Source organism: Hylobates moloch, unplaced genomic scaffold, assembly GCF_009828535.3.
Source record: "Hylobates moloch isolate HMO894 unplaced genomic scaffold, HMol_V3 SCAFFOLD_8, whole genome shotgun sequence".
Taxonomy (NCBI): domain Eukaryota; kingdom Metazoa; phylum Chordata; class Mammalia; order Primates; family Hylobatidae; genus Hylobates; species Hylobates moloch.
Genome location: NW_026652283.1, coordinates 1,970,591 through 1,998,286, shown reverse-complemented (window position 1 = coordinate 1,998,286; position 27,696 = coordinate 1,970,591). Strand labels below are relative to the sequence as shown.

The 27,696-nt window shown below is 36.4% G+C and overlaps 1 protein-coding gene across 4 annotated transcripts in view; it reads left to right on the top strand.

Annotated features, from left to right (window-relative positions):
- The window catches only part of DCP1B (decapping mRNA 1B), a 58,335-nt gene that overhangs the window by 14,006 nt on the left and 16,633 nt on the right, over positions 1–27,696 (top strand). For 2 of the 4 annotated variants that reach the window (XM_032159298.2, XM_058442563.1), the window contains exons 4-5: positions 23,354–23,420; positions 25,854–25,989. In XM_032159298.2, the coding sequence (XP_032015189.1) occupies positions 23,354–23,420; positions 25,854–25,989 (203 nt within the window). Of the gene's footprint in view, positions 1–6,892; positions 6,912–23,353; positions 23,421–24,544; positions 25,466–25,853; positions 25,990–27,696 lie in introns of those variants that run through there. The other 2 variants (XM_032159300.2, XM_058442564.1) reach the window with 2 other exon arrangements.

Here is a 27,696-nt window from a genome sequence, read left to right as displayed (position 1 = left end):
AAAAAAAAAAAAAAAAAAAAAAAGTACACAGAAGGGTTTACCACAGGTGCTGTCAGAGTCTCAGATACCTCTTAAACGTTTTAATAGAATTAAAATATGTTATATAACAATTATGTATGGTTTACATGTTCTTTGGTGGCATATAGGTTGGTTGGCCTTTCTTTGGGCAAGGAACTCAGCTTTGCTCAGGGTTGTTTTTGTAAGACTGTTTCCTCAAGATATTCTGTATAGTCAAGAATCTGTCTGGTCTTGGCATTTCACATTGGCTTATGTATGTCATAGGCCATATTTGGGCATTTCAAGTAGACAAAGGTAGGATTAATAGAGGTTTGTGGTGAGATTTTTTAGATTGATTGGGAGAGAAAAAAAATCGCTTTCTTGAATTGGATGAATGTAGAAGAGCAAAATAAAGAAATGAAAATCCCAAATTCTCTTCATTTAATCAGCCAAAAAAAGATGCTTGATAAATAAAGTAACTTCATTCAAACACAAAATAGATTACTTTATTACAGAAAAGGGTTTATACATTGTTTAAAGGGTTTAAACATTGTTAAAATGGAGTTTGACCTGTATGAACTTTAAAAATAAATAAGATAGCTGTTAAAGTTACGGCAAACATTTCATTCATTCATTTATTCAACAAACATTTACTGACTGCCAAACACTATGTTCAGACTTTATATGGGTTATCCCATAACTTTTTCTTGGAAATACTGTTATTCCTGTTTTATAAATGAGAATACTAAGGTTAAAGGGATTAAGTGATACACTGTGGTCCATGACTATTTTGAGATGGAAACACCATTTGAACCAAGAAACCTTAACTTCGAGACCCAAGGCCCAAGCAGTGAAGTACTAGCAGTAAATAATGCATTTGAGCAAAGTTTATCATTTACAAACACTTAGTTATTTTAGAGTACACTCCAAGGTTTAAAAAGCAAGTTTTTTTAGCCTTGAGATTCAAGCATATATCAGTTATTAGAGAGATTAATTTTTACCAGATTAAAAACTGATTTAACAAAAAGCTGAATTAGACCACTTCTTTTGTAATATTCCCCTATAGTAATCATTTACTGTGTTTTTCATTTCGCAACTAAAGATATTAGCATATGGAAATATATTTTCCCAAATATAATACTTAAGTTATAGACAGCAATGACATGGGGATTCCTTTCTTTTCTTGCTTTTTCAATTGAGACGGAGTCTTGCTCTATTTGTCCAGGCTGGAGTGCAGTGGCACAATCTTGGCTTATGGCAGCCTCCACCTCCCAAGTTCAAGCAATTCTCCTGCCTCAGCCTCTGAGTAGCTGGGATTATAGGCGTGTGGCACCATGCCTGGCTAATTTTTGTATTCTTAGTAGAGACAGGGTTTCACCTGTCTCTGCTTGGCCAGGATGGTCTCAAACTCCTGACCTCAAGTGATCGCCCACCTTGGCCTCCCAAAGGGCTGGGATTATAGGCGTGAACCACCACGCCTGGCCCCTTTCCTTTCCCTTTCCCTTTTCTTTCCTCTTTCCTTTTTCTCTTTGCTCTGCACCTGCTCCTGCTCCTGCATCTGCTCTGCTCCTGCTCCTGCTCCTGCTCCTGCTCCTGCTCCTGCACCTGCACCTGCTCCTGCTCTGCTCTCTGGAGACAAGTTCTTGCTCTGTCGCCAGGCTGGAGTGCGATGGTCATAGCCTCATTGCAACCGTGAACTCCTGGGCTAAACCACCATACCCAGATAATTTAAAACACCCTTTTTAGAGAGAGGATCTTGCTATGTTGCCCAGGCTGGTTTCAAATTCCTGGCCTCAAGTGATCTTCCCACCTCAGCCTCCTGAGTAGTTGGCATTACAGGCGGGAGCCACCATGCCCAGCTGACAGGGAGATTTCAGAGCTAGGCCAACAAGTTGAATATATTATTATCCACAGTTATAGGATCGCAATGAAATTCTTTTTAGATGCTGGATTTTATTGCAGATGTAAACCTGAAGTTTAGATCAAATCAGAAAAGACAAACTTAAGATATTTAGGACTAAAACTATTTTAGAAAACTCCTCCTAAGTCTTAAAGTGAATTTACCATTTTGGGTAGTTTTGTATGAAAAAAGAAATGACAGTTTAAATCCTTCATTAACATTTATAGGATCTGGGAAAAACTGCTATAAATAATGGAAATAGTACCCTGAGTGAAAAGGAAAATTACAGATAGCCCCCATCTTCTAAAAAGGCCATCTTCAAAAAAGTTGCCTTTTAAAGTGATTGGTTGGTAGACTTTTGGGTAAACCATGGCAGAGTGAGCACACTCCTAGTTTTCCTGAAATTCTCTTGAAATGACAGTAAAAAAATAAAAAAGACATAAACCCAAAGGGTGGAGGATCCATTTTACGAAAGAGATGGAATAAACAAGAAATAGGAAGCGTGCTGTAATAGCTTTATTGTTCACAAACATGAGCGTTGCCTCCTCACAGAGGGTTATTTGTCTTGGCCCCGTTGGCTCTACCACGCATTGACTCACCCTGCAGAATGATAATATGTACTCACCTTGTTGTACTCAAGTATGGCTATACACTTGCTTAGGCTAGTGAAATGTGGGTGAAAGTGATATGTATCACTTCTGAGCAAATATTTTAAGAACTAGCTCAAGATTTACTGCCTTTTTTCCTTCTGCCATGATGACCAGCAATATTCCAGGCAGAGGCTGCTTTGTCAGCCTAGATTCTGAAATGAAAATAACATGGCTCAGAGGTAACAGTGACCCATGATGGACATGTAGCTTGTAGAAATAAACCTTTGTCATTTAAGCTAAGCCACTGAGATTTTGGTGTCATTTGTTACTGTAGCATAACTTGGCCTATTGTGACTGATATACAAACCATCCAGGAAGAAGGGAATCTCCCAGAGCAAAGGTGAAGAGTCACGTAATGACCCCTGTGCAACTGGAGGGGATTTAAATTAAAGTCAAAGGGTGAATTGCTTCAGGAATGGTATCCAAGAAGAAATTAACAACTGATAGTTTGAATCTATTGAGACATTTACAGTTACTTTTTAAGAGTTTGGTGATGATATAAGGAGCATTGAAAACCAAGGGGGAGCCGGGCGCGGTGGCTCAAGCCTGTAATCCCAGCACTTTGGGAGGCTGAGGCGGGCGGATCACGAGGTCAGGAGATCGAGACCATCCTGGCTAACAGGTGAAACCCCGTCTCTACTAAAAACACAAAAAAATTAGCCGGGCGTGTTGGCGGGCGCCTGTATTCCCAGCTACTCGGGAGGCTGAGGCAGGAGAATGGCGTGAACCCAGGAGGTGGAGGTTGCGGTGAGCCGAGATCGCGCCACTGCACTCCAGCCTGGGGGACAGAGAAAGACTCCGTCTCAAAAAAAAAAAAAAAAAAAAGAAAACCAAGGGGGAGGGAGACAAAAGAAACACTTTTTAATTCCTGGGAAAACAAAATATTGAACAAAAAAGGAAATGTAATCATAGTACACCATATAGCTCTGCAAATCATAAGAAATAGTTGAAGACACTGAATATGAAAGCGTTATGTTGGAAGGATGGGGTTGTATGTGTGTGTATTTGTGTGTGAATTTGTGTGTATTGCAAGAAAACTGAATCATCTTGAGTCAATGTTTAAAAATCAAGAAATGGTACATACATGATATATGGGAAAGGGATTTAAATACCGTAAGAAAAATTGGATGAGAAATAAATGGAGAGCAGAAAGAACTGTCACAGATGTAATTTAAATTGCTTTTAGGGAGCAGTAATCAAGAATGGAGTGACTGGAGAAGGATTCTATTTGCTATAAACTTCATAGTATTATTTAACTTTTAAAATTATGTACATGTATTATTTTCGTGAAAATAGAAACTAAAAATATAATTGGATATCAAAATACATTCTCTCATAAAAAACATAATTTTCATTGTGGTTAGCTTTCCAAGTCAACTCACAAAAGCCTTTTTAGCCCAGTGTGTACCTATTTAAGAGTAGCATGCTAGTATTATAATGATGTACATATGAAATATAGCAATAGCATATGTAGGATTACTTCTGTAGGAAAATCCATTCAAGAATAAAACTGTATAGAGGCCAAGAATATAATTTCCTTAGCAGCAGGGCAGAGTACTTCTAATGCCCATTTGTATTAACAAATCATTTGTAAAGCTAGGAGTTCCTGTAAGTTCTTTTTTTTTAAGCATGTGTGGTAATTGTAAACCTTTTGAAGTCTTCACAGCCATGTTTCTTAATTCTGGAATGGTTCTGTAGCTTCTCTCCTTTCTATCCCCACTTCTATTCCAGTTCAGGCTTTCATTATGTGTTACTTGGGATGTTTCATAACCCCCCATAGCAAAAAGGGATTGAACTTCTGGCATCATCCAAAATAGAGTAAGTTGACTACAATATATCTCTTCCACTGTTTACAACTAAAAGTTCTGGGCAGATTACAAAAGCAACTAACAGGGGCCTCTGAAAGTAAATGACAACAGACACGCTGAGGAGAGCAATCAGAACTTGAAGAAAAACTGCTATGGTGGAGAGTTCCTGGCTTTATTCTTTCCTCTTTTATCAACTAGCTTTGCGCCAAGTCACAGAACTCCAGGAAAAAAATAACAAAACCTGAGAGAAACTCCTCTTTCTAAAAACTTCCCCCTTTTCTTTCCCTACCTCCCTTTTTCTCTTCTACCCCTACCGTGAAGCTAGTTGCAGGGAAAGCTGAACTGCCACTGTGGTGGTCATGGTGGTGGCACAGGCACCTAACGTCCCAAGAAAGAGCCTGTCTCTGCCCTTGTGGTCTGCAGAGTGTGAGGAAAATCCCATTATGTATTTTTATTTTTATTTTCTTTGGCTGCACAGACTGCCTGACAGTATGAGAGTCTAAAACCCTGATATAAACCCTGACTTTGTAGCCGGAAGACTGGGGAAAAAGGCCCCTGACAGCTGGCGAGTGGGAGCAATTCTAGAGGAGGGAGCTGGAAAAGGAGGTCTCCTATTTCTGTCTAGGACTAGGAACTGATGCAAATCCTGGGTCTACCTGTGAGCTACATACATGTAACAGAACCCAGGAAATAACAACAGCTTTGACAATTAACTTATAAACCATTATTCCAAATTTCAGACTAGTATATGTATAGGGCAGACATAAACACCTTTGAAAATGGAACTGACTGCTGGGCGTAGTGGTTCATGCCTGTAATCCCAGCACTTTGGGAGGCTGAGGCGGGCAGATCACGAGGTCAGGAGATTGAGACCATCCTGGCTAACACAGTGAAACCCCATCTCTACTAAAAATATAAAAAAAATTAGCCAAGTGTGGTGGTGGGCACCTGTAGTCCCAGCTACTTGGGAGGCTGAGGCAGGAGAATGGCATGAACCCAGGAGGTGGAGCTTGCAGTGAGCCAAGATTGCACCACTGCACTCCAGCCTGGGCGACAGAGGGAGACTCGTCTCAAAAAAAAAAAAAAAGAAAATGGAACTGACGTGGGAAGCATCATCCACAGACAGCAAGACAGAGCTTCTTATCTAAACCTAACTGAATTGATTGCTTTCTCAAATATACAAAATGAACATTCTCTGGAGGGTTTCAAGAGGACTCTGAGTCTCACAAAATAATAAAAATGTCCAGGGTGCAATCCAAAATTACTAGCCAGAAAAATATGCCAAACTGTCAAGGAAAAAATCAGTAGCCACCCTGAGATGATCTGGATGTTAGAATTATAAGACAGTGACATTAAGATAGTTATTACCATGCTCTATGAGGTAAAACTGGATACTCTTGAAAAGAATGGAAAGATAGAAATTCTTGGCATAAAAATAGGTATAAAAAATAACCAAATGGAAAATTTGGAACTGAATAATATACTATTTCTTGGATGGTCTTAATAGCAAAATGCAGATGACAGTGGAAAGAAGAGTTAGTGAACTCATAGATAGGTCAATAGAAATTTTCAAGCCTGAAGAATATAGAGCCAAAATGTTTTTAAAAAATGAACAGGCCTTCAGAAATCTGTGGGGCAATATCAGAAGGTCTAATTTGTGCCATTGAAGTCTAGTAAAGAGGAGAGACTCATAAATATTTGAAAAAATAATGTCTGAAACCTTTCCCAATCTAGTGAAGGAAACAAATGTGTAGATTCAAGGAACTCAGTGAATCCCCAAACAGAATAAACCCAAAGAAAACCATGCCCATGACATGACATTTAGTCACAATCAAACTGCTGAAAAACAAAGGTTTTTGTTTTTTTTTTTTAATCTTGAAAGCAAGCCAGAGAAAACCATTGTGTTACATCCAGGATAATAATGTGCTGAATGACTGGCCGGGCGCGGTGGTTCACGCTTGTAATCCCAGCACTTTGGGAGGCCGAGGCGGGCGGAACACGAGGTCAGGAGATTGAGACCACGGTGAAACCCCGTCTCTACTAAAAATACAAAAAATTAGCCGGGCGTGGTGGCGGGCGCCTGTAGTTCCAGCTACTCGGAGAGGCTGAGGCAGGAGAATGGCATGAACCCGGGAGGCGGAGCTTGCAGTGAGCCGAGATTGCGCCACTGCACTCCAGCCTGGGCAACAGCGAGACTCCGTCTCAAAAATAAATAAATAAATAAAAATAATAATATTAATAATGTGTTGAATGACTACAGATTTCTTATCAGAAATTATGTAGGCCAGAAGACAGTGAAGCAACATTTTCAAGTTTGGAAATAAAAGAGCTATTAACCTAGAATTCTATTTCCAGCAAAAATATCATTCAGGAATGAAGGTGAAATAAAGACATACTCAGATAAAGGAAACATAAAAAACTTTTTTTTTTTTTTTGCCAGAAGACCTGCCGTAGAATAAATACTAAAAGAAATTCTTCAGGCTGGAAGGAATAATATCAAAGGGAAAGCTGGAATTGCAGGATGAAGTGAGAACAGCAGAAATAGTAAATATATGGGTAATTACAAGAGATTTATTTTTTCTCCTCTCAAATTATTTAAAATACATACGACTGTTGAAAGCAAAAGTTATAACATTGTCAGGAGAAGGTTCGGTATATACGGATGTGATACATGTGACAACTATAACATAGAAAGAGAGGGTAAATGGACCTGTACACTTATAGAGCCTTTACATTCTATTTGAAGTGGTAAAAGAAAAACTCTAAGTAGACTGGGTAAAGTTAGATATGTATATTGTATTTCTTAGAGCAACCACTAAAAAGAAATATAGAGATATCACCAAGAGATAAAATAGAATACTAAAAAATTCAAATAACCCAAAAGAAGACAAGAAAGAGGGTAGGTAATAGGAGATCAAAAAATATGACAAACATTAAACAAAAAATAAAACGGTAGACCTACCCAAGTTCAACCATATCGGTAGTTACATTACATGTAAATGGGCTAACATAGTGATTAAAAGACAGAGATTGCCAGATTGGATTAAAAAAGCATGGGCTAACTATATGCTTTCTACACAAAACCCGTTTTAAATGTAACGATATAGATAGGTTAAAGGTAAAAGGATGGGGAAAGATATACCATGCAAATATTAATGAAAAGAAAACTGGGGTGTCTAGATTAATATCAGACAAAGTAGATGTCAGAACAATAAAAGTTACCAGTGATAGAAAACGACATTACATAATGATATAGGGATAAAGTCATCCAAAAGGCATAATAATTATTAATGTGTATGCACCTAAATACAGAGCTTCAAAGTGTGTGAAGCAAAAAGTGATAGAACTGAAAGGAGAAGTTTTTGGGTTTTTTTTTAATTCTGCAGTTACACTTGGAGAATTTAGTGCTCCACTTTTCTACAATCAATAGAGCAAGAGGACAGAAAACAGCAAGTATATGGAAGACCTGAACAACACTATCAACTAAACAGCTGTCATTTATATCACATTCTGTCGAACGACAGCAGAAAGCATGTTCTTCTCAAGTGCACATGAAACATTCCCCAAGATAAACCTTATCGTAGGTCATAAAGCAAACCTTAAAAATTTTTAAAGAATCGAAATCATACGAAGTATATTCTTGGGACCACAATAGAATCAAATTAGACATCAACAACAGAAAGGTATCTGGAATATCCCCAAATATTTGGAAATTAAACAGCACACTTCTGAAAAACTCATGTCAAAGAAGAAAGAAAATTAGAGAACATTTGAACTGAATAACAATGAAAATTATAATATTTCAGGTGCAACCAAAGTTGGACTTAGAGGGAAATTTATAGCATCAAATACTTGTATTGGAAAAGAAGAAATTTCTTAAGTCAGTAATTCAAACGTTCACTTAAAGAAAATAGGAGAAGAGTATATTAAATCCAAAGCAAACAGAAGGAAAGAAATAAGAGAAATCAATGAGATAAAAAACAGAAAAACTATTTAGAGAAAATTAGTGAAACCAAAACCTGATTATCTTTGAAAAGAATCAGTAAAACTGATAAACACCTGGCCAGACTGATGAAAAAAAAAACAAAAAAGACACAAATTAGCAATATCAGAAATGAAAGAAAGGCTATCTACAGACATTAAAAGGATAATAAGGGAGTACTATAATTCAGCAACTTAGATGAAATGGACTAATTTATTGAGAAATACAAATCATCAGAATTAACTCAAGAAAAATAGGTAACCTGAATAGTCCCATAATAAGGAATTGAATTTGTAATTAAAAATCTAACAAAACTCCAAGTTCAGATAGTTTAACTGGTGGATTCTACCAAATATTCAAGAGAGGAATAATACCAATTCTACACAATCTCTTTCAGAAAGTAGAAGAGGTAATATTTTCCAACTCATTTTATGAGGGCAGCATTATCCTGATACCAAAACAAGGCAAAGACATTTCAAGAAAAGAACATTATCGATCAATGGCTCTTGTGAATATAGATATAAAAATCCTCAGCAAAATGCAAACAAAATAATGTTTGTAGTAGCATTATTCACAGTAGCCAAATGGTGGGAATAACCCAAACATCCATCAATGAATGAATTGGTAAACAAAATATTATATACACATACAATGGAATATTATTCAACCTCAAAAGAGAATAAAATTATATACTGCAACATGAATGAACGTCGAAGACATTATGCTAAGTTAAACCAGACACAAAAGAACAAATATTGTATGATTCCACTTCTGTGAGATACCTAGAGTAGTCAAATTCATACAGACAGAAAGTAAAATAGTGGTTTTCAAGGGCTTCAGGGAATGGAGAGTGGGGAGTTATCTTTTAATGGGTACAGAGTTTTAGTTTGGGATGATAACAAAGTTCTGGAGATGGATAGTGGTGATGGTTGCACAATATTGTGGATGTGCTTAATGCCACTGAGCTACATATTTTAAACTGTAAATTTAATGTTTTTAATACTTTAACACAATAAAAAAGGAAAAAATACTAGCAAATTGAATCCAGCAATTCATAAAAAGGTTATGTCATTAGCCTTATAATTCACGTCTGGCTTATCCCCTCCATCCAAAACCACAGCTGGATTTATCTTCCTAAAGCACAAGCCTAATTAAGTTGCTTTCCTTCTCAAAATCTTAAATGCCTACCAAGTAAAAGTTTTCACCTAACATTTAAAACTTGCTGTAGTCAGGTCAGTTTCCCTTTCAGATCAAGTCTGCTACTACTATTGCATGGTTGCCTAATGCTCCAAGTAAACAACTACATATACACTTTCCCAGAACACTCTTACCTGTATGCTTTTAAATATTTTTTTTTTCTCCTTGAATTCTCTCCCTCATTCTGACCAATCTCTACCAGATAAATTCTACTCATATTTCAAAACCCAGCTGGAACTTTACCTCCCTGGATGTTTTTGTGATTCCCCTGTGTAGCTGTGATGTCTCACTGCAGCATATGTCTTTTATGTTGTACTTATGTTTGCTTTGCTTATTTGTTATTGAGCACTTGTCTGTTGAAACTGATTCTGTGTTGGGTTTTGGAAGTAACGAATAAGATATATCCCTTCCCCCTTACAGTTTACCATCCTAGCACAAAAGACAGACATGTAAACATGTATGTTCAAAATAACATGCTAACTCTGAGCTAGAAATAAAGGCAATTACTAGCTGTGCTTATATTTTACCATATGTATAATATTTTGTCCTAGCTTCTCTGTTAGATTGCAAGCACCTTCAGGGCAAAGGTGTCTTTCCAGTCCCCCATAGCACTGAATTCCTTGCATTGAATATGCACAATTAAATATTTGCAATGAGTACTGAATTGTTTTTATTGTATTTCTTTATTCAAAGCTACTGATTAAACTTAACCTAAAAGTTCACGACTATTTCTTTAGTTTTTCTTTTGGAGCATTAGGCATTAAGGAACCTCTGTTTTTTCCTGTGTAGAAACTCAAAGCAGTAAGTAATTTTAGCAGCTTACCTAGGAACTACTCTGCTTCTCAAGGTTACTTTGATATAGATAGTAGTAACATTTACCTAGAAGTTCCTAGAGGTAATTGTGAGTTGTGAGAATGCCATACATCCTCATCATGGGAAATTTAATAGTTCAAGGAAGAGATATGTAACGTGGGAAAATGTTAGTTTTATCTATGTGAAAGAGATGTATAATGCATATATATAATATAAATTTTCTTTATAGAACTTTATTTAAATTCTAAAAAGCACTTTTATGGATGTCTCCTTCAACTTGTTTTATGCTTATTGAGATATTGTGATTTGATATTTAAGAAGTTTATTCACTATTTTAAACTTGATATCTTAATTATGATACATGAAAACAGGTCACATCTCTGTTTCCTCCTGGCCCTGTTAAACCATGGCCATGTGGTTTAAACAGAAAAGCTTATGCTGTAGATGTTTTATCTGCAAATGAAATAAGAATTTTTTTCATTTTTATAGAAGCAACGAAATAACTCTTTATTAAAAATAGTTAAAGGTAGTGTTACGAAACACTAGATTTAAAATGACACTTTTAAGCATTTACTATAAAACAAAGAATGATAAATTTTACCTCATCAAAAGTAAAGATTTCATCAAATTAAAAACTTCTGTTCTTAAGATACCGTTAGGAAAATGAAAAGAAAAACCACAGACTGGGAAAACATATTGAAAACATGTACATATATCTGACACAGCACTGTATTGAGAATATGTAAATAATACTTAGAAATTAACAATAGAAAGACAAGCCAACTTAAAAATTAGCAAAAGATTTGAAAAGACTCTTTAAAAAAGAAGATATACAAATACCAATAGTCATATGAAATGATTCTTAACATTATTCATCCGTTACTTTGAAGTTAATGCATGTAGCAGTAGTTTCTTGCTTTTTATTCTGTGTAGTATTCCACTGCATCATTATATTGCAGTCTATTCTCCTATCGATAGATATTTGAGTTATTTCCAAATTTGAGCTATTCTGAATAAAGTTGCCATGAACTTTCCCATCCATGTTTTTCAGGTGGATATGTATGCTTATCTGTCTTGGGTTTATACCTAGGAGTGAAACCGATGGGGACATAGTGTAGGGGTTTGTTTAGCTTTAGAGATACTGCTGAACAGTTATGTGCCTATTTATACTCTCTCCAATAATGTCTAAGACTTCCCATTTGCTCCACATCCTTGTCAAAACCTGATACTGTTTGTTTTTTTTTTAATTTTCTGGGAATTCTGAAGTGATGTCTCATTGTGATTTTAATTTGCATTTTACCATAACGACAGATTGTATTGAGCGTTTCTTCATATGCTTATTGGACATTGGAAACCTATGCAGATTAAAGCCCAAATAAGAATATCACATACTCCTTAGAATGGCTAAAATTAAAAAGACAAGTGTTAATGAGGATGTGGAGCAATGGAAACTTTGATACATTGCTTGTGAGAGAGTAATATGCCTCAACTACTTTGGAGAACTATTTGGCAATTTCTTGTAAACTTAAACATATAACTAGCGTATGATCCAACAAGTTCCATTCATAGTTATTTACTTAAGAGAAACGGGCCGGGCACGGTGGCTTATGCCTGTAATCCCAACACTTTGGGAGGCCAAAGCAGGTGGATCACCTGAGGTCAGGAGTTGGAGACCAGCCTGGCCAACATGGCGAAACCCCATCTCCACTAAAAATTAAAAAAATTAGCCAGGCTTGATGGCGGGCACCTGTAATCCCAGCAACTTGGGAGCCTGAGGCAGGAGAATTTCTTGAACGCGGGAGGCAGAGGTTGCAGCAGTGAGCCAAGATCACACCATTGCACTCCAGCCTGGGTGACAGAGTGAGACTCTGAAAGCACGTGTCCACACAAAGACTTTTACACAAATGCTCAAAGCAGTTTTATTCATAATAGCAAAAAAATCTGGTAATAACCTGGATACCTGTTAATAGTTACATAGATGAACAAATTTTGGTATATAATAATAGAACACTACTCAGCAATAAAAAGAAATGAACTACTGATATATTCAACAACATGAATTAATTTCAGAAACATGTTGAGCAAAGCAAGCCATCTGTAAAAGAGGATATACTGTACGACCCTATTTATATGAAGTTTAAGAACAGGCAAAACTAATCTAGGATGATAGAAGTAAAAAATTGGTTGTCTCTGCTGGGGCTGGTGGTGGAAGTGGGGTGTGGTTGTTGACTGGAAAAGAGTGATAAAAATATTTTATATCTTGTTTTCAGTGTTGGTTACATAAGAATGTTTTATTGCCAACTCACTGAGCAGAACACTTTAAGATCTGTGCATTTTCTTGTACATAAATGATTCTTCAGTATAAGAAAGTAGAAATAATTGAACCTTATAAAAGAAGTATTTAAATAAATGAATATTTAAGGATAATTTTCCCTTCTTTATTTTCGTGACATTTATTAACCAGTGTTTCTGCTAACCCTGATCTCTGCTGTGTTGGTTAGAATATTACGCTAACTCTTATTACTTTGCATCTTGGCTTTTTCAACCTGGAAATACAGCAGTCCTTGTTCTAAAACACATCTTCAGTACTTTAAACCAACATGATACCAAAAGCTTGATGTCAGCTGAAAGCCCCAAGTAATGTGAGTAATAGAAATAGTTGAGTCTGCGTTTCTAGTTTCCAGATCAGTGAGAAGGCTATGCCCCCTTTCTCTGCGGTGCAACATCTGCTTTCTCCGCATGGTCAGAGAAGCAGGGTTTCTTTTTGCCACAAATATGGAAACCTGTGCAACTTCATATTTTTCCTGAGTGGAAGGAATTAACCTTCCACCTCTCTCTTGAGAGTCAATTTTTTAAAATGTCAATTTCCTAGCAAAGAGGAGACTTAGCATCTATTCTGCAGTGCTTTCTCTAGAATGAAATGTATAAAAACAATACGGTTTAAAAATATAATAGTAGATATTTTCTTGGTGGGTATTATAGAACATCTTATGAAGTATAAACTTGATTTTCTTCCAAAGCTCCAAAGTTGAAGTGTACCTGTTTATACCCATAGTAAATAATAGCAGTAAGAAAGTCAAATTTAGAGAACAATGATGAGTCATAATTTGGAAACAATATTGCTCACTGTACTTAGAATGCATTTTGTGAAACGTTTTCTCTGCCACTGTGTTACCATTAATTAATTGGTTGCTAATTATCTAGGCTATTGAGAAGGCAGTGGCATAGATAATAAATTACAGGCCCCTTATGGGCAGAGACCATATATTATATTTTACTTATATTCTGTGGTGCCAAATAAACACAGGAAATAAACAGATTTATATAAGAAATAGACATGTACAGTGTACTTAACAAAATTCGCAAATCATTTATAGTCTAGAATTGTTATATATGTGTATATATATATATCTGATGATTTTGTGTAGCATCTGGAACATCAGAATGCGTAAGACAAAGCTTTGAAGATACGCTGCTTGGAGTGATGAAGCAGGAGTCACAAAGTTGTCGAGCTTTCCAAAATGTTTTCCTGTTTCCCACTTCATGGTAGAGACTGAGAATGACACCTCTCCAACGAAGGCAAACCAGTAGCCACAGCTGAACTGTGTGATTCACCCTCTCCATGGCTAAGCATGCTAACAGATCTGTGCTTTTTAAGCTTTCTCCTAGGCTTCAGGCTACATGGAGGAATAAAAGCTCTTCCAACTTAACAAATTCTAAGACTTGGAGACTTTGTTACGTCTCTTCTTAACCTTGCAATCAGTTTAGGCAATGATTACAAAAGCAATCTGGAAAGTTAAAAGTGAACTCTGTGTAAATTTATTACCAAGTAAATGAAAGACACATTATCTGCCCATAGATAATTGAGGGTTGTTTTCCATTCTGGGATATTTATTGGCATATTGATAGTCGCAAATAGTAGTTCTTAATCTTCTGTGAGTCACAAATCCCTATGAGAATCTGAAGACTTTTCTTCTTCCCTTTTTTCCTTCATTTCTTCTTTCTTTACTTCCTACTTTCCTTCCTCCTCCTCCCTCCCTCCCTCTCCCCCTTTCCTCAAATATATTTGCTTGACTACTGTGTGCCAGACATTGTTTTAGAGGGTCTATGCTTGGCACTTTTTCACCTCCCAAAATTTGCATATATACATGATATTTTGCATATTGTTTTAGGGATTTTATTGAACCCCTAAAGCTCTCTAGGGTCAAGAAACTAATATTTAAAGTAACTATATGGCTAAAAATACTTGACATTCTTACTAGGCAAAAACTTAGTATTTGCAGGAATAACAGAATACATTTCTCTTCGGGATCTGCCCAGCAAGACAAGACCTTAAAGTAGAGTCATTCAAATCATGAGCAGTATGGAATGGGAGCTGAGGAATTTGACATTCCATGTTTAGTCAGAGTAGGTAAACTATACAGTCCTGAGGCTCTTTTACTGTATGTGAGAGGAGTGGTTGGTTGCATTAGAAACTTTCAAGGACTCCTTTTAAGCCTGCACTTAATGAGAAAGAAAGAAGAGCCACCAAAATTTAAAAATTATAGTGTGGTCACTGAATCTTACTTTGTATCTCTAAGTCTCCTTTGCCATTCTGACTGAAAAATTGATCTATTTATTATGCACCATTGCTTAGAGAGCTAATGTGTTAATATATGATAAAGGGTTATACATCTACTGTGACTTGAGTGATGAAACTTGTCACTCTGACCTTTAATCCAGAATGACTTTTTTGTTCTCCATCAGTACTCCACTTAGGCTGCAAGGAAGGGATCTAAACTCTAAAGAAGACTATCCATCTAAAGAACTGGTGTTCTGCCAGTTAAAGAAGGCTCTGAAAAATCTCAAGTAAAGCAGAATTTCACTCTTGAGCCTTGTGGTATCTCTGGATTTCGTATTTCTGTATTTCTGTGTGTTGAGTTGTGACACCAGATATTCCTTGAAACACACACATAAGCAGATACACAGTGTGGGTAAACAACCCTTCTCTTCACCCTGACCACCCAATTAACACAGTTTCTACTGTTCCATCATAACTGCCAGGGGACTCATGGAGGGAACCTTCCTGTGAATATATACATTTCTTATGTAACTTAACAATCTGACATGCTGAAGTGAGGAAAAACCCATGCGGCAAAGTCATCTATGGTGATTTACAGCTGCTACAAAGCAAAGTCACTTGTTTTATCCTGAACCATAAAGACTATCAAGGTTCTCGGCTTGACCAAGAAAGCATAGTAATGCTATTCAGATTCATACACTGCATCTATGGCTTGGACATGCGGTGCATTTTATATTCTGTGTTTAAGAGAGCCCAGTTTAGCATGGTGGAAGTCTAAATCTTGGCAGAGAAAAGCTAGGTTCCAAAACATTTTCTTAAATGCTTAATAAGGAAAGCATCTTTTAGTTTCCCTACCCTTTATCTATAGTAAGTGGTCATTATGGCTATATCATGTGTATTCTTTTAGATTCTATGTTTTATATTACTAATTTTTTTCCAAAAATCATTTAGTAAATAGTTTCAAATAATCAAGTTCTGGAATCAAAGTAAATTTACTGCTTAACCCACAGAAGGAAAAATTATGGGTTTTGAAGAAGGAAAACAATTTTGGCCAAGAATTTGTATTAGAATTACCTTATATATAGCCTTAGAGCTCTTATTTCATATAGAACCAAAACACAATTTAACTGTTTAAACATAAAGGGTTTTTGGAAAGAGTCTTTTGGAAAGTAGTATCTCCTATGTCTATATTCACAGATTAAGGTAAAAATGAAAAAATAAAGAAACTCTGACTTTTCTTTAATCAGGAAGTAGCACTAGGCTCCTTTGGCTAGACTACTGCTATGTCAAATTGTAGAAATATTTCTGTGATCATGTGTTTTATAGTTAGGCTATTTTCAGCAGAGCTATTCCTATCATTGTTAAACACTCAATTAAATCATCTGGTTCAAATATGAAGAAGTCTGTTCTTCATTGGGACAAATTTTTGACCTGTAGAAATATTCTGTTTTAAAAATTAGCTTAAGCATAAATAGGTATGTTTAAACATAACTTTCTCAAAAACTGTGATTATAGGAGACTGGACATATTTCTATACATTGAGATTCACTTATGGTAATAGATTGTCAATGTGTTGCTGGAATAATTGACATGCATATAAATCTTACATTTTTCAGATCATTTAGGTACTTATATATGTAAGCTTGGGATTACCATTATCAAACACGACTGGAATATGAATATCTTAGATTTTCTGGTAGACCAGAGTACTATTAGTTATTATTTGTCCTTTGTTTTTCCATAATGAAGAGAAATGCATGTGATTTTGCAGAATCGTTGCATCCTTTGAGCTCTTAGTTGCCAGTGCCTAACAAGTAGTCAATCAGGAAGAATGATATATGGTAGAGGTGTAATAATAAATACACATTAAACGAGTACATTAGTGTCTACATAGTGCTGGATCAATCGAAATATACAGTCTTCGGGAGCTCATATCCTAATGACAGACTCCCATCAACATTACTTAAGCATAGGAAGGTAAAGTGTTTGAAGCAAAATAAACTCTCAGTGAAGGTTGAAGGAGAACAAAAGTGGTGATGTGAGGAGACTGTCCATGCTGAAATCTCTGGTAGAAGGTGTAATCAATTGATAGAGAATTCTAGCATATCTAGTCCACATGTTGAATTATTCCAGGAAGTGATAATTATTGATATCAGCAATTACAAGGGTTATTGATGGTAGAAGAGCTTGAAGTCTTAGATTTCATTTCAACTCAGCAAGTATTTGTTGAATGTCTGCACATGCTAGTTGCTGTGCTGGGTGTATTAACAAAGTACTCCCCTCCAGGAGCTTATAGTCTAGTGGAGGGAACAGATTTATAAATGCTTAATTTATTACCTTTTTTAGTACAAGGATATACAAAACTACAGGAGCAAAGAAAAAGTTGGGACTGTTTATTCCTAGAGGAGTGAGAAAGCCTGGGTCTTCAAGGATGAGTAGAGAGAAGGAAAAGATGTATCAGGGACTCCCTGCATGATATTTGTGGCCAAGGAGATTTTGAAATTTATCAGCAAGATTATGAACAAATGAAAATATAAATTTAAGTGGCCAACAAAGCAGAATAAGTTGTTTCTATTTATATTTGTTATAAACTATAGACTTTTCTGCTTCCTAATTTTTTAAAGTTTATTTACTCTGTTATATCTCTTAGATTAAAGGAACAAATAAAACTAGGAAATTAGTGTATGATGAAAAAGATCCCATATGGCCTCTGGTACACCTGAGGATAGTAGATGACCTCAGGGTTCCCAGTTTGGGAAGATAATGATCTCTGGGAAGATTAGGAAGATTGAATGATATAAAATGAATCCATTATAAGTTAAAAGTTTCTAAAAGATTAAATCCATCTTTTACTGGTAATAAATTCTCATTTATAGTTGGAGAGTACATATTAATTTAATCCAAATTAGTATAATGCTTTAATTAAGAGTTTTGTTTGTTTTTAATGGCATTATCTTTCTAATAACGTTAATTTATTTAGAAAGGGGAAGGTTGTTTCTACTGTGTCCCCCAAAATGTTCATGAGTATTAGTCACACATAAAGTAGAAACTGCTTCTCATCTGCTTTGAACCTTCCATTATTCCCAGGTCATGGGATCGCTGATTTGTGAGGTGCAGTAAAACCATGTCATATGAAAAGAAGCAGACCAGGGGCCAAAGATAACAGTGCTATGTAGACTCTCAGTGGCCAGTGAAGATTTTGTTTCACAAGATTGTGTCCGTGTTTGGTCAGTAAAGCTAAGGCGGAAGGTGAATGGAAGAACATTACTTTAAAGGCATTAGAGAACATGCCGGAGGACAGCGTTTGGAGTGCAAACATTCCAAATGGGGAAGAAGTACAGAATCCACACAGAGCCGGCCAAACGCAGCCTGGGTTTCCCATCTATGGATGCCAGCACACAGGCAGCGTCATTGCTGCTCGAGTGTTTACTGCTGTGAAAACACTGCCACTACCAGAAAGCTTAATTCCCTTCCTCTTTCTTTTCTGTCTTTTTCTCCCTCTCCCTCCCCCCCTTCCTCACTGATCTCCCCCCTCCCTTCATTCCATCCTTCTTTTTTTCCTTTTGAGAGTCCATGTGAACTTTGGTTTAAAAAGACTAATTCCAGTCTTTTATAACCAAGCCTAGAACTCAATCCAATATGTAAAAACAAATTTGAATGCTTCATCTATTTCATTGGAAAGGCTGGGGGGAAGGGCATGTTTTAGGGGAAACAGATTAAACCAAGAAAAATGACTTTGGCTAGCTTATTTAGCCTTGTTAGACCACAGATTCCTCATTGGTGAAATAGGTTCTTGAACTGCATGCTTCTTACCTGACTTCTGGCTCTAAAATTTCATGGTTCTATTTTTCTGTTTTTTTTTTTTTTTTTTTTAAATATCTTGGGATCTTTCAAATGCCTAGTAGCTGTGTGTGCATGTGTTCTACCATATGCTAGTAACTAGTCATCATCAATATGGTCAAATTTATTAAAGCTTGATCTAGCTAAATGGTACAGTAAATCAAGAAACATTATATTTGAATGAAGTCTCAGAAACAAGTGTTTACACAAATATATGATTAGATATTCTCCATCCTTACATTGAAAATACTATTCTACTCTTGTGAGAAAGACTTCATGAAAGGAGTGGTGTTTGAAGGAATTTTAAATTTTGGTATATCCTTAGATGCCCAGAAGAGGTTTGTGTAATTTAACACTACCACGTTTCCATGGCTTTCCAAGTAAAAAGAGGGAACTTAAATGCCTTCCTTGCTGAATGCTAAGAAAAACATATTTCCCTATCCTTTTGAGAGGAATTAGTGAAATTATATTAGAAAAAACATTACCAAATCAGATATCCTGCCTATTTAAATTTTACCCATGTAATTATGTGTGTATCATCCACTTCCTAATTGAATGGATATATATCTTCTTTTAAAAATTTACACAAACATTATCACGTGTCCTCATTAGACGATTACAAGCTATCATTCATGATTTGGAGTTGTATGGTATTCGGGTAAAATATAAAACAAATTATAAATATCTTAAAAGAACAGATCAAACAGAAATATTTATTAGGAACATAAACAAGATGAGGCAAATCCCCAAAGAACATGCAAAATGAACTAATGCACCATGCTAATAAGAATCAAAGGGTTGCAAATGAAAATGTGCATTTGAGTGACGCTGACACTGCCTTTAATGGCCCCTTAACTAGCCTCTTCAAATTTGACCAGTTTTTGATTTTTCCACTGAAGAAATTTAAAAAGAAAATACCACTATTGAATATAATCAGCTTGCTCTCTGCCTTGTCTTTGTGGACCTACAAAATCCAGACATGAAGTCTATATGGAAATTTTGATCTCCCTGATCTTTCTGACAGAATTAAAAGGAAAGTAAAAGATTGGTGTTTTATTATGTAAAGGCAGTATTGCATTGCCTGTTGCCTCAAACATCACTTTTTTTCAATGGAGAATTTCCAAAGAACGGCATAAACCAAGATAGTGCAGTTACAGGCAAAATTTTACAACGCTGTGTGGCAAATCCTGATTAAATACGGAGAGATGAGTTCTCAGAGTGAGGAAGTCGCATTCTAGGTATCATTAGGATATTTAGAGTAAATTTCAACATGTTCTTCCTACTCTTTATTTTGCTTTAGGGTTTCTTACCTCCAGGAGAGATGTAGAAATAGTTGAGTTGAGCTTCATGCACCAAAGTACCCTTAAACTTGACCTCCGTGTCGGCAGACAGGTGGCTGGGAAGCGGCTGGTATGCAGGCATACCAGGCTGAACAAAGGCTCGAAGCATTGTGAATTTCCAGATGTATATTAATTGGTTGATTTTTAAAGCTAAATAATTATCCTGCTCATGATCTCTTGTAATTTTTTAAAACCCGAAGCCATTCCTTCAGTAACATTTCAGTGCCACAAAAGTTTCCACGGCCATATCATATCGCTGCAAGTTTAAGTTACAGTAAAATTACTTTTAAGTCTTAGAATTCTAAAAAACAAAACAAAACAAAACAAAACACCTTCTTGCTTGATTCTTTTCAACCTTGTATTTTCGTCTTCCCTGCTCTGCTCCCTGCCTGTGTAGGGATGGGCCTCTCACCCAGTGGCTTTACGGGAAAACTTGGATTGAAATGTGAACTTCATGGTTTCTGTCAGCCTGTCAGCTCATCACCTCCCTAAGGCATGATGATCTCTGGTTTTTATATATCTCCACAGACTGCTTCAATAGACCCTCTTGTGTGGAAGAGTGATAGGTTTGTCCAGGGGTTGGTAGACCTTAGGGCTAAGAGGCAGGAAACTTGGAATGCGTACTTCAATGGAATTCACAGCCTCTTTCCCAGGGGAATGCAGCTCAAGTTGCAAAACTATTTTAGGGAGAAGAAAGTTAGGCCCAGTTCTGCATTTTATCTTGGTGCCACTTTTTGGTAGCCAGAACTCTTGGTTAATTTTTCCCCCCTTGGCTATTTAAATTTTCTGTCCAGACTAAACTGGGATCAAAAGAGTTATCTCAAAATGATCTCATTTTAATTTTCGAAGCCATGTTGCTTTGGAGATAAATGGTTGGGTCCTAAAGAAGTCTTCACAATGTCTTAAATAATTACTGCAAACTCAGTCTTTCCTTCATTTTGCTTTGACATTTGAAAGATGTTCCATAGCATTTTCCCTCCCTAAATCTGCATTTCAGTTATCTCGTGGTGATGACAATGTCAAACTGCTTTTCTATTTGTATCAACAGTTTTCTTGGCATCCCATCCTTATGAAAGCCTAATTCCTTATGTCAAATGCTACAAATGTATAACATCAAACAAAAGGTATCCAGAATATTCTTACTAATAGAGCCTATTCATGAGACAACAATGGACGTTTTCCTCTGCCATTGGGCCTCGTGTTTCTGAGTTATGCTCTGTTTTCCTCCCTTACTGCCACCTTTCTCCTTTGATAGTTTTGGAAAAGTCAGTCTTCAAGGAAAGAAAACTTACGCTATAACCAAAAAAATAGGCCAGGCTCCTAGTTTTGTAACTAAGGTTAAAGTCACCAAGACACACAAACATATTCAGATTTATTAAGTGGTTGAACGTCAGTGATCCAATCTGCTTTGACTTCAAGAACGTGAGGGTAGGCAGGTTAGTGTAGGAATCTGTGTAGGGAATTAGAGTAGGGAATTACTGTTGATGGACTGGAAGCAGCCTTGAATATGAAGTTTCAAGATACACATTCAATGATCTTGAGATGAAAGAATTTTGTTTTGATGTAAAAGCCCTCATAGCACATGGGCTTCAGAACTCAGATGTTCTTAAAAAAAAAAAAAAAAAAAAAAGTCAGTGTCCCAAGAAGGAAAATGTGTACGTATTTCCATCTAAGAGAGTAAGATGGTTCTGTTCAAGGAAAAGCTGGAATTTTTTCCCCTACTTCCCCCCCACTTCACATGCAGGTAGGTAAGATAAAAGATTTCTGGTACGCTGATAATTGCAAAACCAAAGTTTAAAGCCCTATTGCCACCTTTTGGCAAGTTAGTAATTCAGATTCATAGGTTCCTCTTTAAGATACCTGCTTAAAATAGCACTGTAAAGACATTTCTTGTACCTTTTGATATCTGAATCATTACTGACAAGAGGCAGAAATTCCATGTCAGACATTGGTCAGGTAAGAGGGGAAAAAAGGTGTAGTTAGAATATCACAGCTGTTTCAACAGCAAAATACTATTAATATAATTATGTGTTTGGAAAGTTTGAATTTAAAGTCTTTTTTCCCTTTTAAAAACATGTTTTGTTGGTTTTCATTGCCCTATCATAATATTGTTGCGATTTTCACTGAAGAGTTTTTAAATGTGTATGTAGTTAATGCATTATTTAGATGATTAATGCCATCAGATTCTCAACTAGATATTTATAAATGTCTTTTGGAGCTGTTTCAGCCTTTGCTATAAAAATGATACAGATAGGCACATATTAAAGTATACAACTTATTTGAACATTATTGAATGAATCAATAGCAGGTATATTATGTCACAGTTTCTTTCATTACTAAATGATGAAATCATAGTCATATCTAATCTTTCAGCAGTTGTAAATTTTCTGTACCATTTTGAAGGCAGAGGTTTATTATTAAATTTTATTTTTTTCCAGTGGCCTATCCCTAACCTACAGCTTACAAAGCCAATTTCTCAGTTAACATGTTTCTGAGAGAAGGAGAAGGGGAGGGAGGCTTCTAGGCATAATTTGAGTATCAGGTTTCTGAATATTTAAAAATAAAGATGAAATGTGTTTATGAAATGTGCAAATGGAGTGTAGAAACAATGATATCTCGAAGCCAGGAAGTTTAGAAATTGTGATTTCATTTTCAATCTGTATTCATTTGCTTAAGAAGATTTTACCAAATGCCTATTGCGTTCAGGTGCTATATTTTTAAGCAGAACACAGTTTATTCAATATGTGTGGGTGCGTGTCTTTGCACAAAACCACCACAGATTTCTCTGTGGACTTAAATTTTGATGCTTTTTTTTTTTTTTTTTGAGACAGAGTTTCGCTCTTTTCACCCAAGCTGGAGTCCAATGGCGCGATCTTGGCTCACAGCAACCTCCACCTCCCAGGTTCAAGCGATTCTCCTGCCCTCTGCATCCCGAGTAGCTGAGATTATGGGCGCCTGCCACCATGCCTGGCTGATTTTTTTGTATTTTTAGTAGAGATGGGGTTTCACCATGTTGGCCAGGCTGGTCTTGGATGCCTGACCTCAGGTGATCCCAAAGTACTGGGATTACAAGTGTGAGCCACTGTGCCTGGCTCGATGCTGTATTTTTAAGCTTTAACCCCAATGATTGCTTTTATTTATTCAATAATCATTAAATAAATCAGTTTAACACATAGATTATTATGCATTTAAGATGGAAAGGAGATCTTTTTTCTATTTTGTAGTTTTGAAGACACTCATAATTTGTTTGATGTGTTTTTTGCAGTGTCCATCTATGGAATTTGGTTTTATGATAAGGAAGAATGCCAAAGAATTGCAGAGCTTATGAAAAAGTAAGTACTAAAAGGCAAAGTATTTTTTAGGACCTGGTGCTTTTGTTTGTATTTCTAAGTGTATGTAACTATACTACAGTCTTAACAGAATATATCTCCCACAGCAGTCCTTTTCACAGTGGTTAGGCAGACATTTAGTATTAATTAATAAATGAAAACTAGACGTAAGAACAACTTGCCGCGTTTTCACTACATAATATTTATCATCTAGAATGACTCATTTTTTCCTGTGTGTGAAATATATATGAATTGTTCCAGATGGCCATTTTCTTTAATATTTTCATTTGTAAATTAGCAATTTTTTGCTTTGAAAAGTTATCAATATGTCTGTTGGTAAAAAGAACATTCAGAGCCATCCTAAAAGTCTGCTCCAGATTCTGTAAAATCTTTCATTTCCTTCCTCCCCCAAACGCTTTCCTTTAACTGTGTATACATGTTTGTGGGAGCTCAGAATTTCCTCCCATGTCTCAGACACTGAGTTAAGGTAGTCTTTATTTTCTGTCTCCTTAGAAATTGCTGAGTTACTATTAGCTTAGTGATCAGTCGACTGTCTCTCTCTTCCTTGTTACTGGTCTCTTTCTTCTAATCTTATGATACCTTGTGATTTGTCCCATTCTGCATTTTGGGCAACTTTAAAATTGCTGTCTGACTTTCCCACTCTTGGCTTCCCTGATTGCACTGAAGGAGGAGGGCTTGCTCTCTGCTCTGCAATTGGTTGACTGATCAATTTTGGAGCCCAGGGCTGCTCACTGTGAGGCAGTTATTTCCCTGCCATTTATGGGGATGGGTAAGAGCCTCAGAGTGAGATGAGTTTCCTGCACGTGCTGTGTCACAGCCTGGGACTGGACTCAGCCAAGCACATAGGATGGCTGCTGCCACATGGGTATGGCACTGTAGCTCTGTGTGCAAAAGAATCGGTCCCTACTTTTAAATCCTGGGGCAATGAAATGACTAGAAAGTGACTCACGGAAATGAAAAACAGGGAGCACCTTTTAAGAAATGAGATGGATTCCTGAAAGTCTAGCTAGAGATAGCTAATTTCAGGTGGGGTTCCTGAGAGTCCAGCTAGAGATAGCTAATTTCAGGTTGAGTTCCTGAGAGTCCAGCTAGAGATAGCTAATTTCAGGTGGGGTTCCTGAGAGTCTAGCTAGAGATAGCTAATTTCAGGTTGGGTTCTTGAGAGTCCAGCTAGAGATAGCTAATTTCAGGTGGGGTTCCTGAGAGTCTAGCTAGAGATAGCTAATTTCAGGTTGGGTTCCTGAGAGTCTAGCTAGAGATAGCTAATTTCAGGTTGGGTTCCTGAGAGTCTAGCTAGAGATAGCTAATTTTTAGGTAACTAGCTCAAGGTGCAGATGGTGATTAAGTGTATTCAAACTGGTATTTACCACCATAACAACCAGTTCCTAGAACATTCGTGTTACTGTAAATTGTGCAGTGGATAATAATGGTAGGATTTCATACAGATTAAAAAATACCCTGTAGCTCAGCCAAGAGGCCGTGTTAAAATTGTCAGCATTCTGCAGTAATTACCTAACAGCTCGGGCAGGAAATTGATTATTTACTAGCAATAAGCAGCCAATTTGTGTGGATTCAGACCCCCTCCCCAGTTAGAATTAAGTCTCTCAGTAAGTACTCAGATCTTTGTTACCATAAACTTCATGGCAATAATAAGAATGTGAGCTGAAAGTCACAGCACATAAAGGGAAAGTATATTTTCCTCGACATCACCCAGCAGCATATAGGAGCAATCTGGTCTCTCTTCTGTATTGTTTTCCAGGCAACAGAAGAACTCCTCGTTGCTTTAAGTGGTTTTTTAAATGGCCCCTCTTCTCCGAATTAGAATGGAATCTTTACCATGTTTTGAAACTGCCAGAGAACTACAGGATTTGAGTTGCCAGAATCAACCTTGCTTTGACTTCAAGGCAGTCTGTAAAGTTCCTCAGTATTTCAGAACTCTAAATTGGGTTTCCTTAGCAACTAATGAGAGCATCCTTTAGAATGCACTGTATGAGGAATTGGCAGACTCTTCTCAAAGGGACCAGAGAGTGAGTATTTTAGGCTTTGCAGTCCATAGGATTTCTGTTCCGACTATAGAATTCTGCCCTTGTAGTGCAAAAGCAGCCATAAACAACACGTAAACAAAGGAGCATGGCTGTGTTTGTGAGCTTGGCTGTGTTTGTGACTTTCTTTACAAAAACAGGTGGTGGACTGGACTTGGCCTGCAGGTTTGCTGACCCCTACCCTAGATTCATCTGTGTAGTCATTGAATTGAGGACCTCAACTCTCATTTTTCTCCTTTAAATTCCTAAGCAAGCTTATTTCTAATATGGTTGTAACAGGATGAAAACAACTAGGTGAGAATTGGGATGGTTTTAAACATTGTTTGTGTTGAATTGGTTTTCCTCGTGTGGATTTTCCCCTCTGTTCTTCCAGCCTAACTCAGTATGAACAGTTGAAAGCCCATCAGGGAACTGGAGCAGGAATTTCCCCAATGATCCTCAATTCAGGAGAGGGCAAAGAAGTAGACATTTTACGAATGCTCATCAAGGCCAAAGACGAATACACAAAGGTGAGTGTTTGCCCTTCCTTGTGATACATACACACTTCAATTCCACAGTGGGAATATTCTTGTTTAGCAAGAGTAGGTGCTGTGGGTGCTGTTCCTTCCACCAAACAAAATTATATCACAAACAAAAAATCTTTATTTGTAATACAGATTTTTTATAAGCTAAAGAAAACTGTTTGCCTTTAAGTGGATTAAAAAATAGCCTGAGAAATCAGTAGCCTTCATATATACAATAGCCTTCATATATATAATAGCCTTCATATATACAACTTGTAGTAAGTCTTGTAGACTTACTGCAAGACCCCAATTTACAGTAGCAACAAATGAATATAAAATTGCTTGCAATAAAATTCACGAGAAATGGGCAAAACCTATATAAAGAAAATGCTTAAAAACTCCTGAAAGGCATAAAAATAGACTTGAACAAATGGAAATATACGCCCTGTTGTTGGATAAGATGGTTCAACATAAAGCTCTTAGAAAAAAATCTCTACATTTAAGGTGATCGCTAAATAAATACCACTGGTTTCTTTTCCCCTCCCCTCCCCACTTCTCCCTTACTCTCTGATCTAGACAAGTTGAGTGTAAGGCTCATGGGAAGAAATATGCAAGAAAGAATAGCTGGGAAAATCCTGGCAAAGAAGAGTGATATTAGTAGGGGTTGGAGATGGGGGAGATGAATGAGGGGATGGAGCAAGCTCTCCCTGATTTTAGAACATTGAAGTCTAAACATTTCAAAACGTATGGTGTTAATGCTATTGATACCTAACAGCCCAATTGACCAATGGGACAGATTTAAGATTCTAAGTCTAGGATTAAATCCAATTGTATATGAAATCTAGGATATGATAAAGATGATGATCTCAAGTCAGCCATTTGAGTGAATTCCTAAATAAATGGTGTTGGGGCAACTGGTAGCCATTTGGAAAAATACAGAATTCAGCCTATACCTTACAACATACACCAGGATAAATTCCAAATGTATTAGAAATTTAAATGTAAAAATATAATGATTCCAGTACCAGAAGAAAATTTGTATGGATTTCTTTATAATCTACGAAAAGAGAAATCTTTCAATTATGCCTTAAAACCCAAAAGCAATTAATTAAACTACATAAAAATAAAAAACATTTTACAAGGTTTAAATACAACAAGCAAATAGAAAGATATAAAAACAACTGAGAAAAAAATTGTTTACACCAGAATAACAGGAAGGTTATTTTATGAAGAGCTCCTAAAAATTGAGAAGTACAAGATTAACACTAGAAAAATGGGCAAAAAATAAAATTTTTTAAAAATTATAGAATTTGGAAACTAGCTGAAATAAATGTAATTGAATATCATATTGTGACATAATTACTTAGAAAAAAATTAGAGTGACTTCAAAACCCGCTGCTTGAACTGAACACTCTTAGTGGGTTATATTTTAAGGACAGAAAGAACTGCAAGAAATTATAAACTTCATTCATTCGTTTTGTTGTTTGTAGTAATGTTGGCATTTTAATTTTTCTACTGTTGGCATTGTAATTTTTCTACTGTTGTGGATATAATAAATACGAAATTAGATAAACATGGTTGGAACCAAAACCTTAGTGTAAGGGGAAAAAAATCAAATCTAATAAGTTAAAACTATATAAGATTAAGTGGAAATATCAGAATTAGTTCATGTTTTGTTTCTTAGATATAGAAACAAAAAATAGAGTTTCTCAC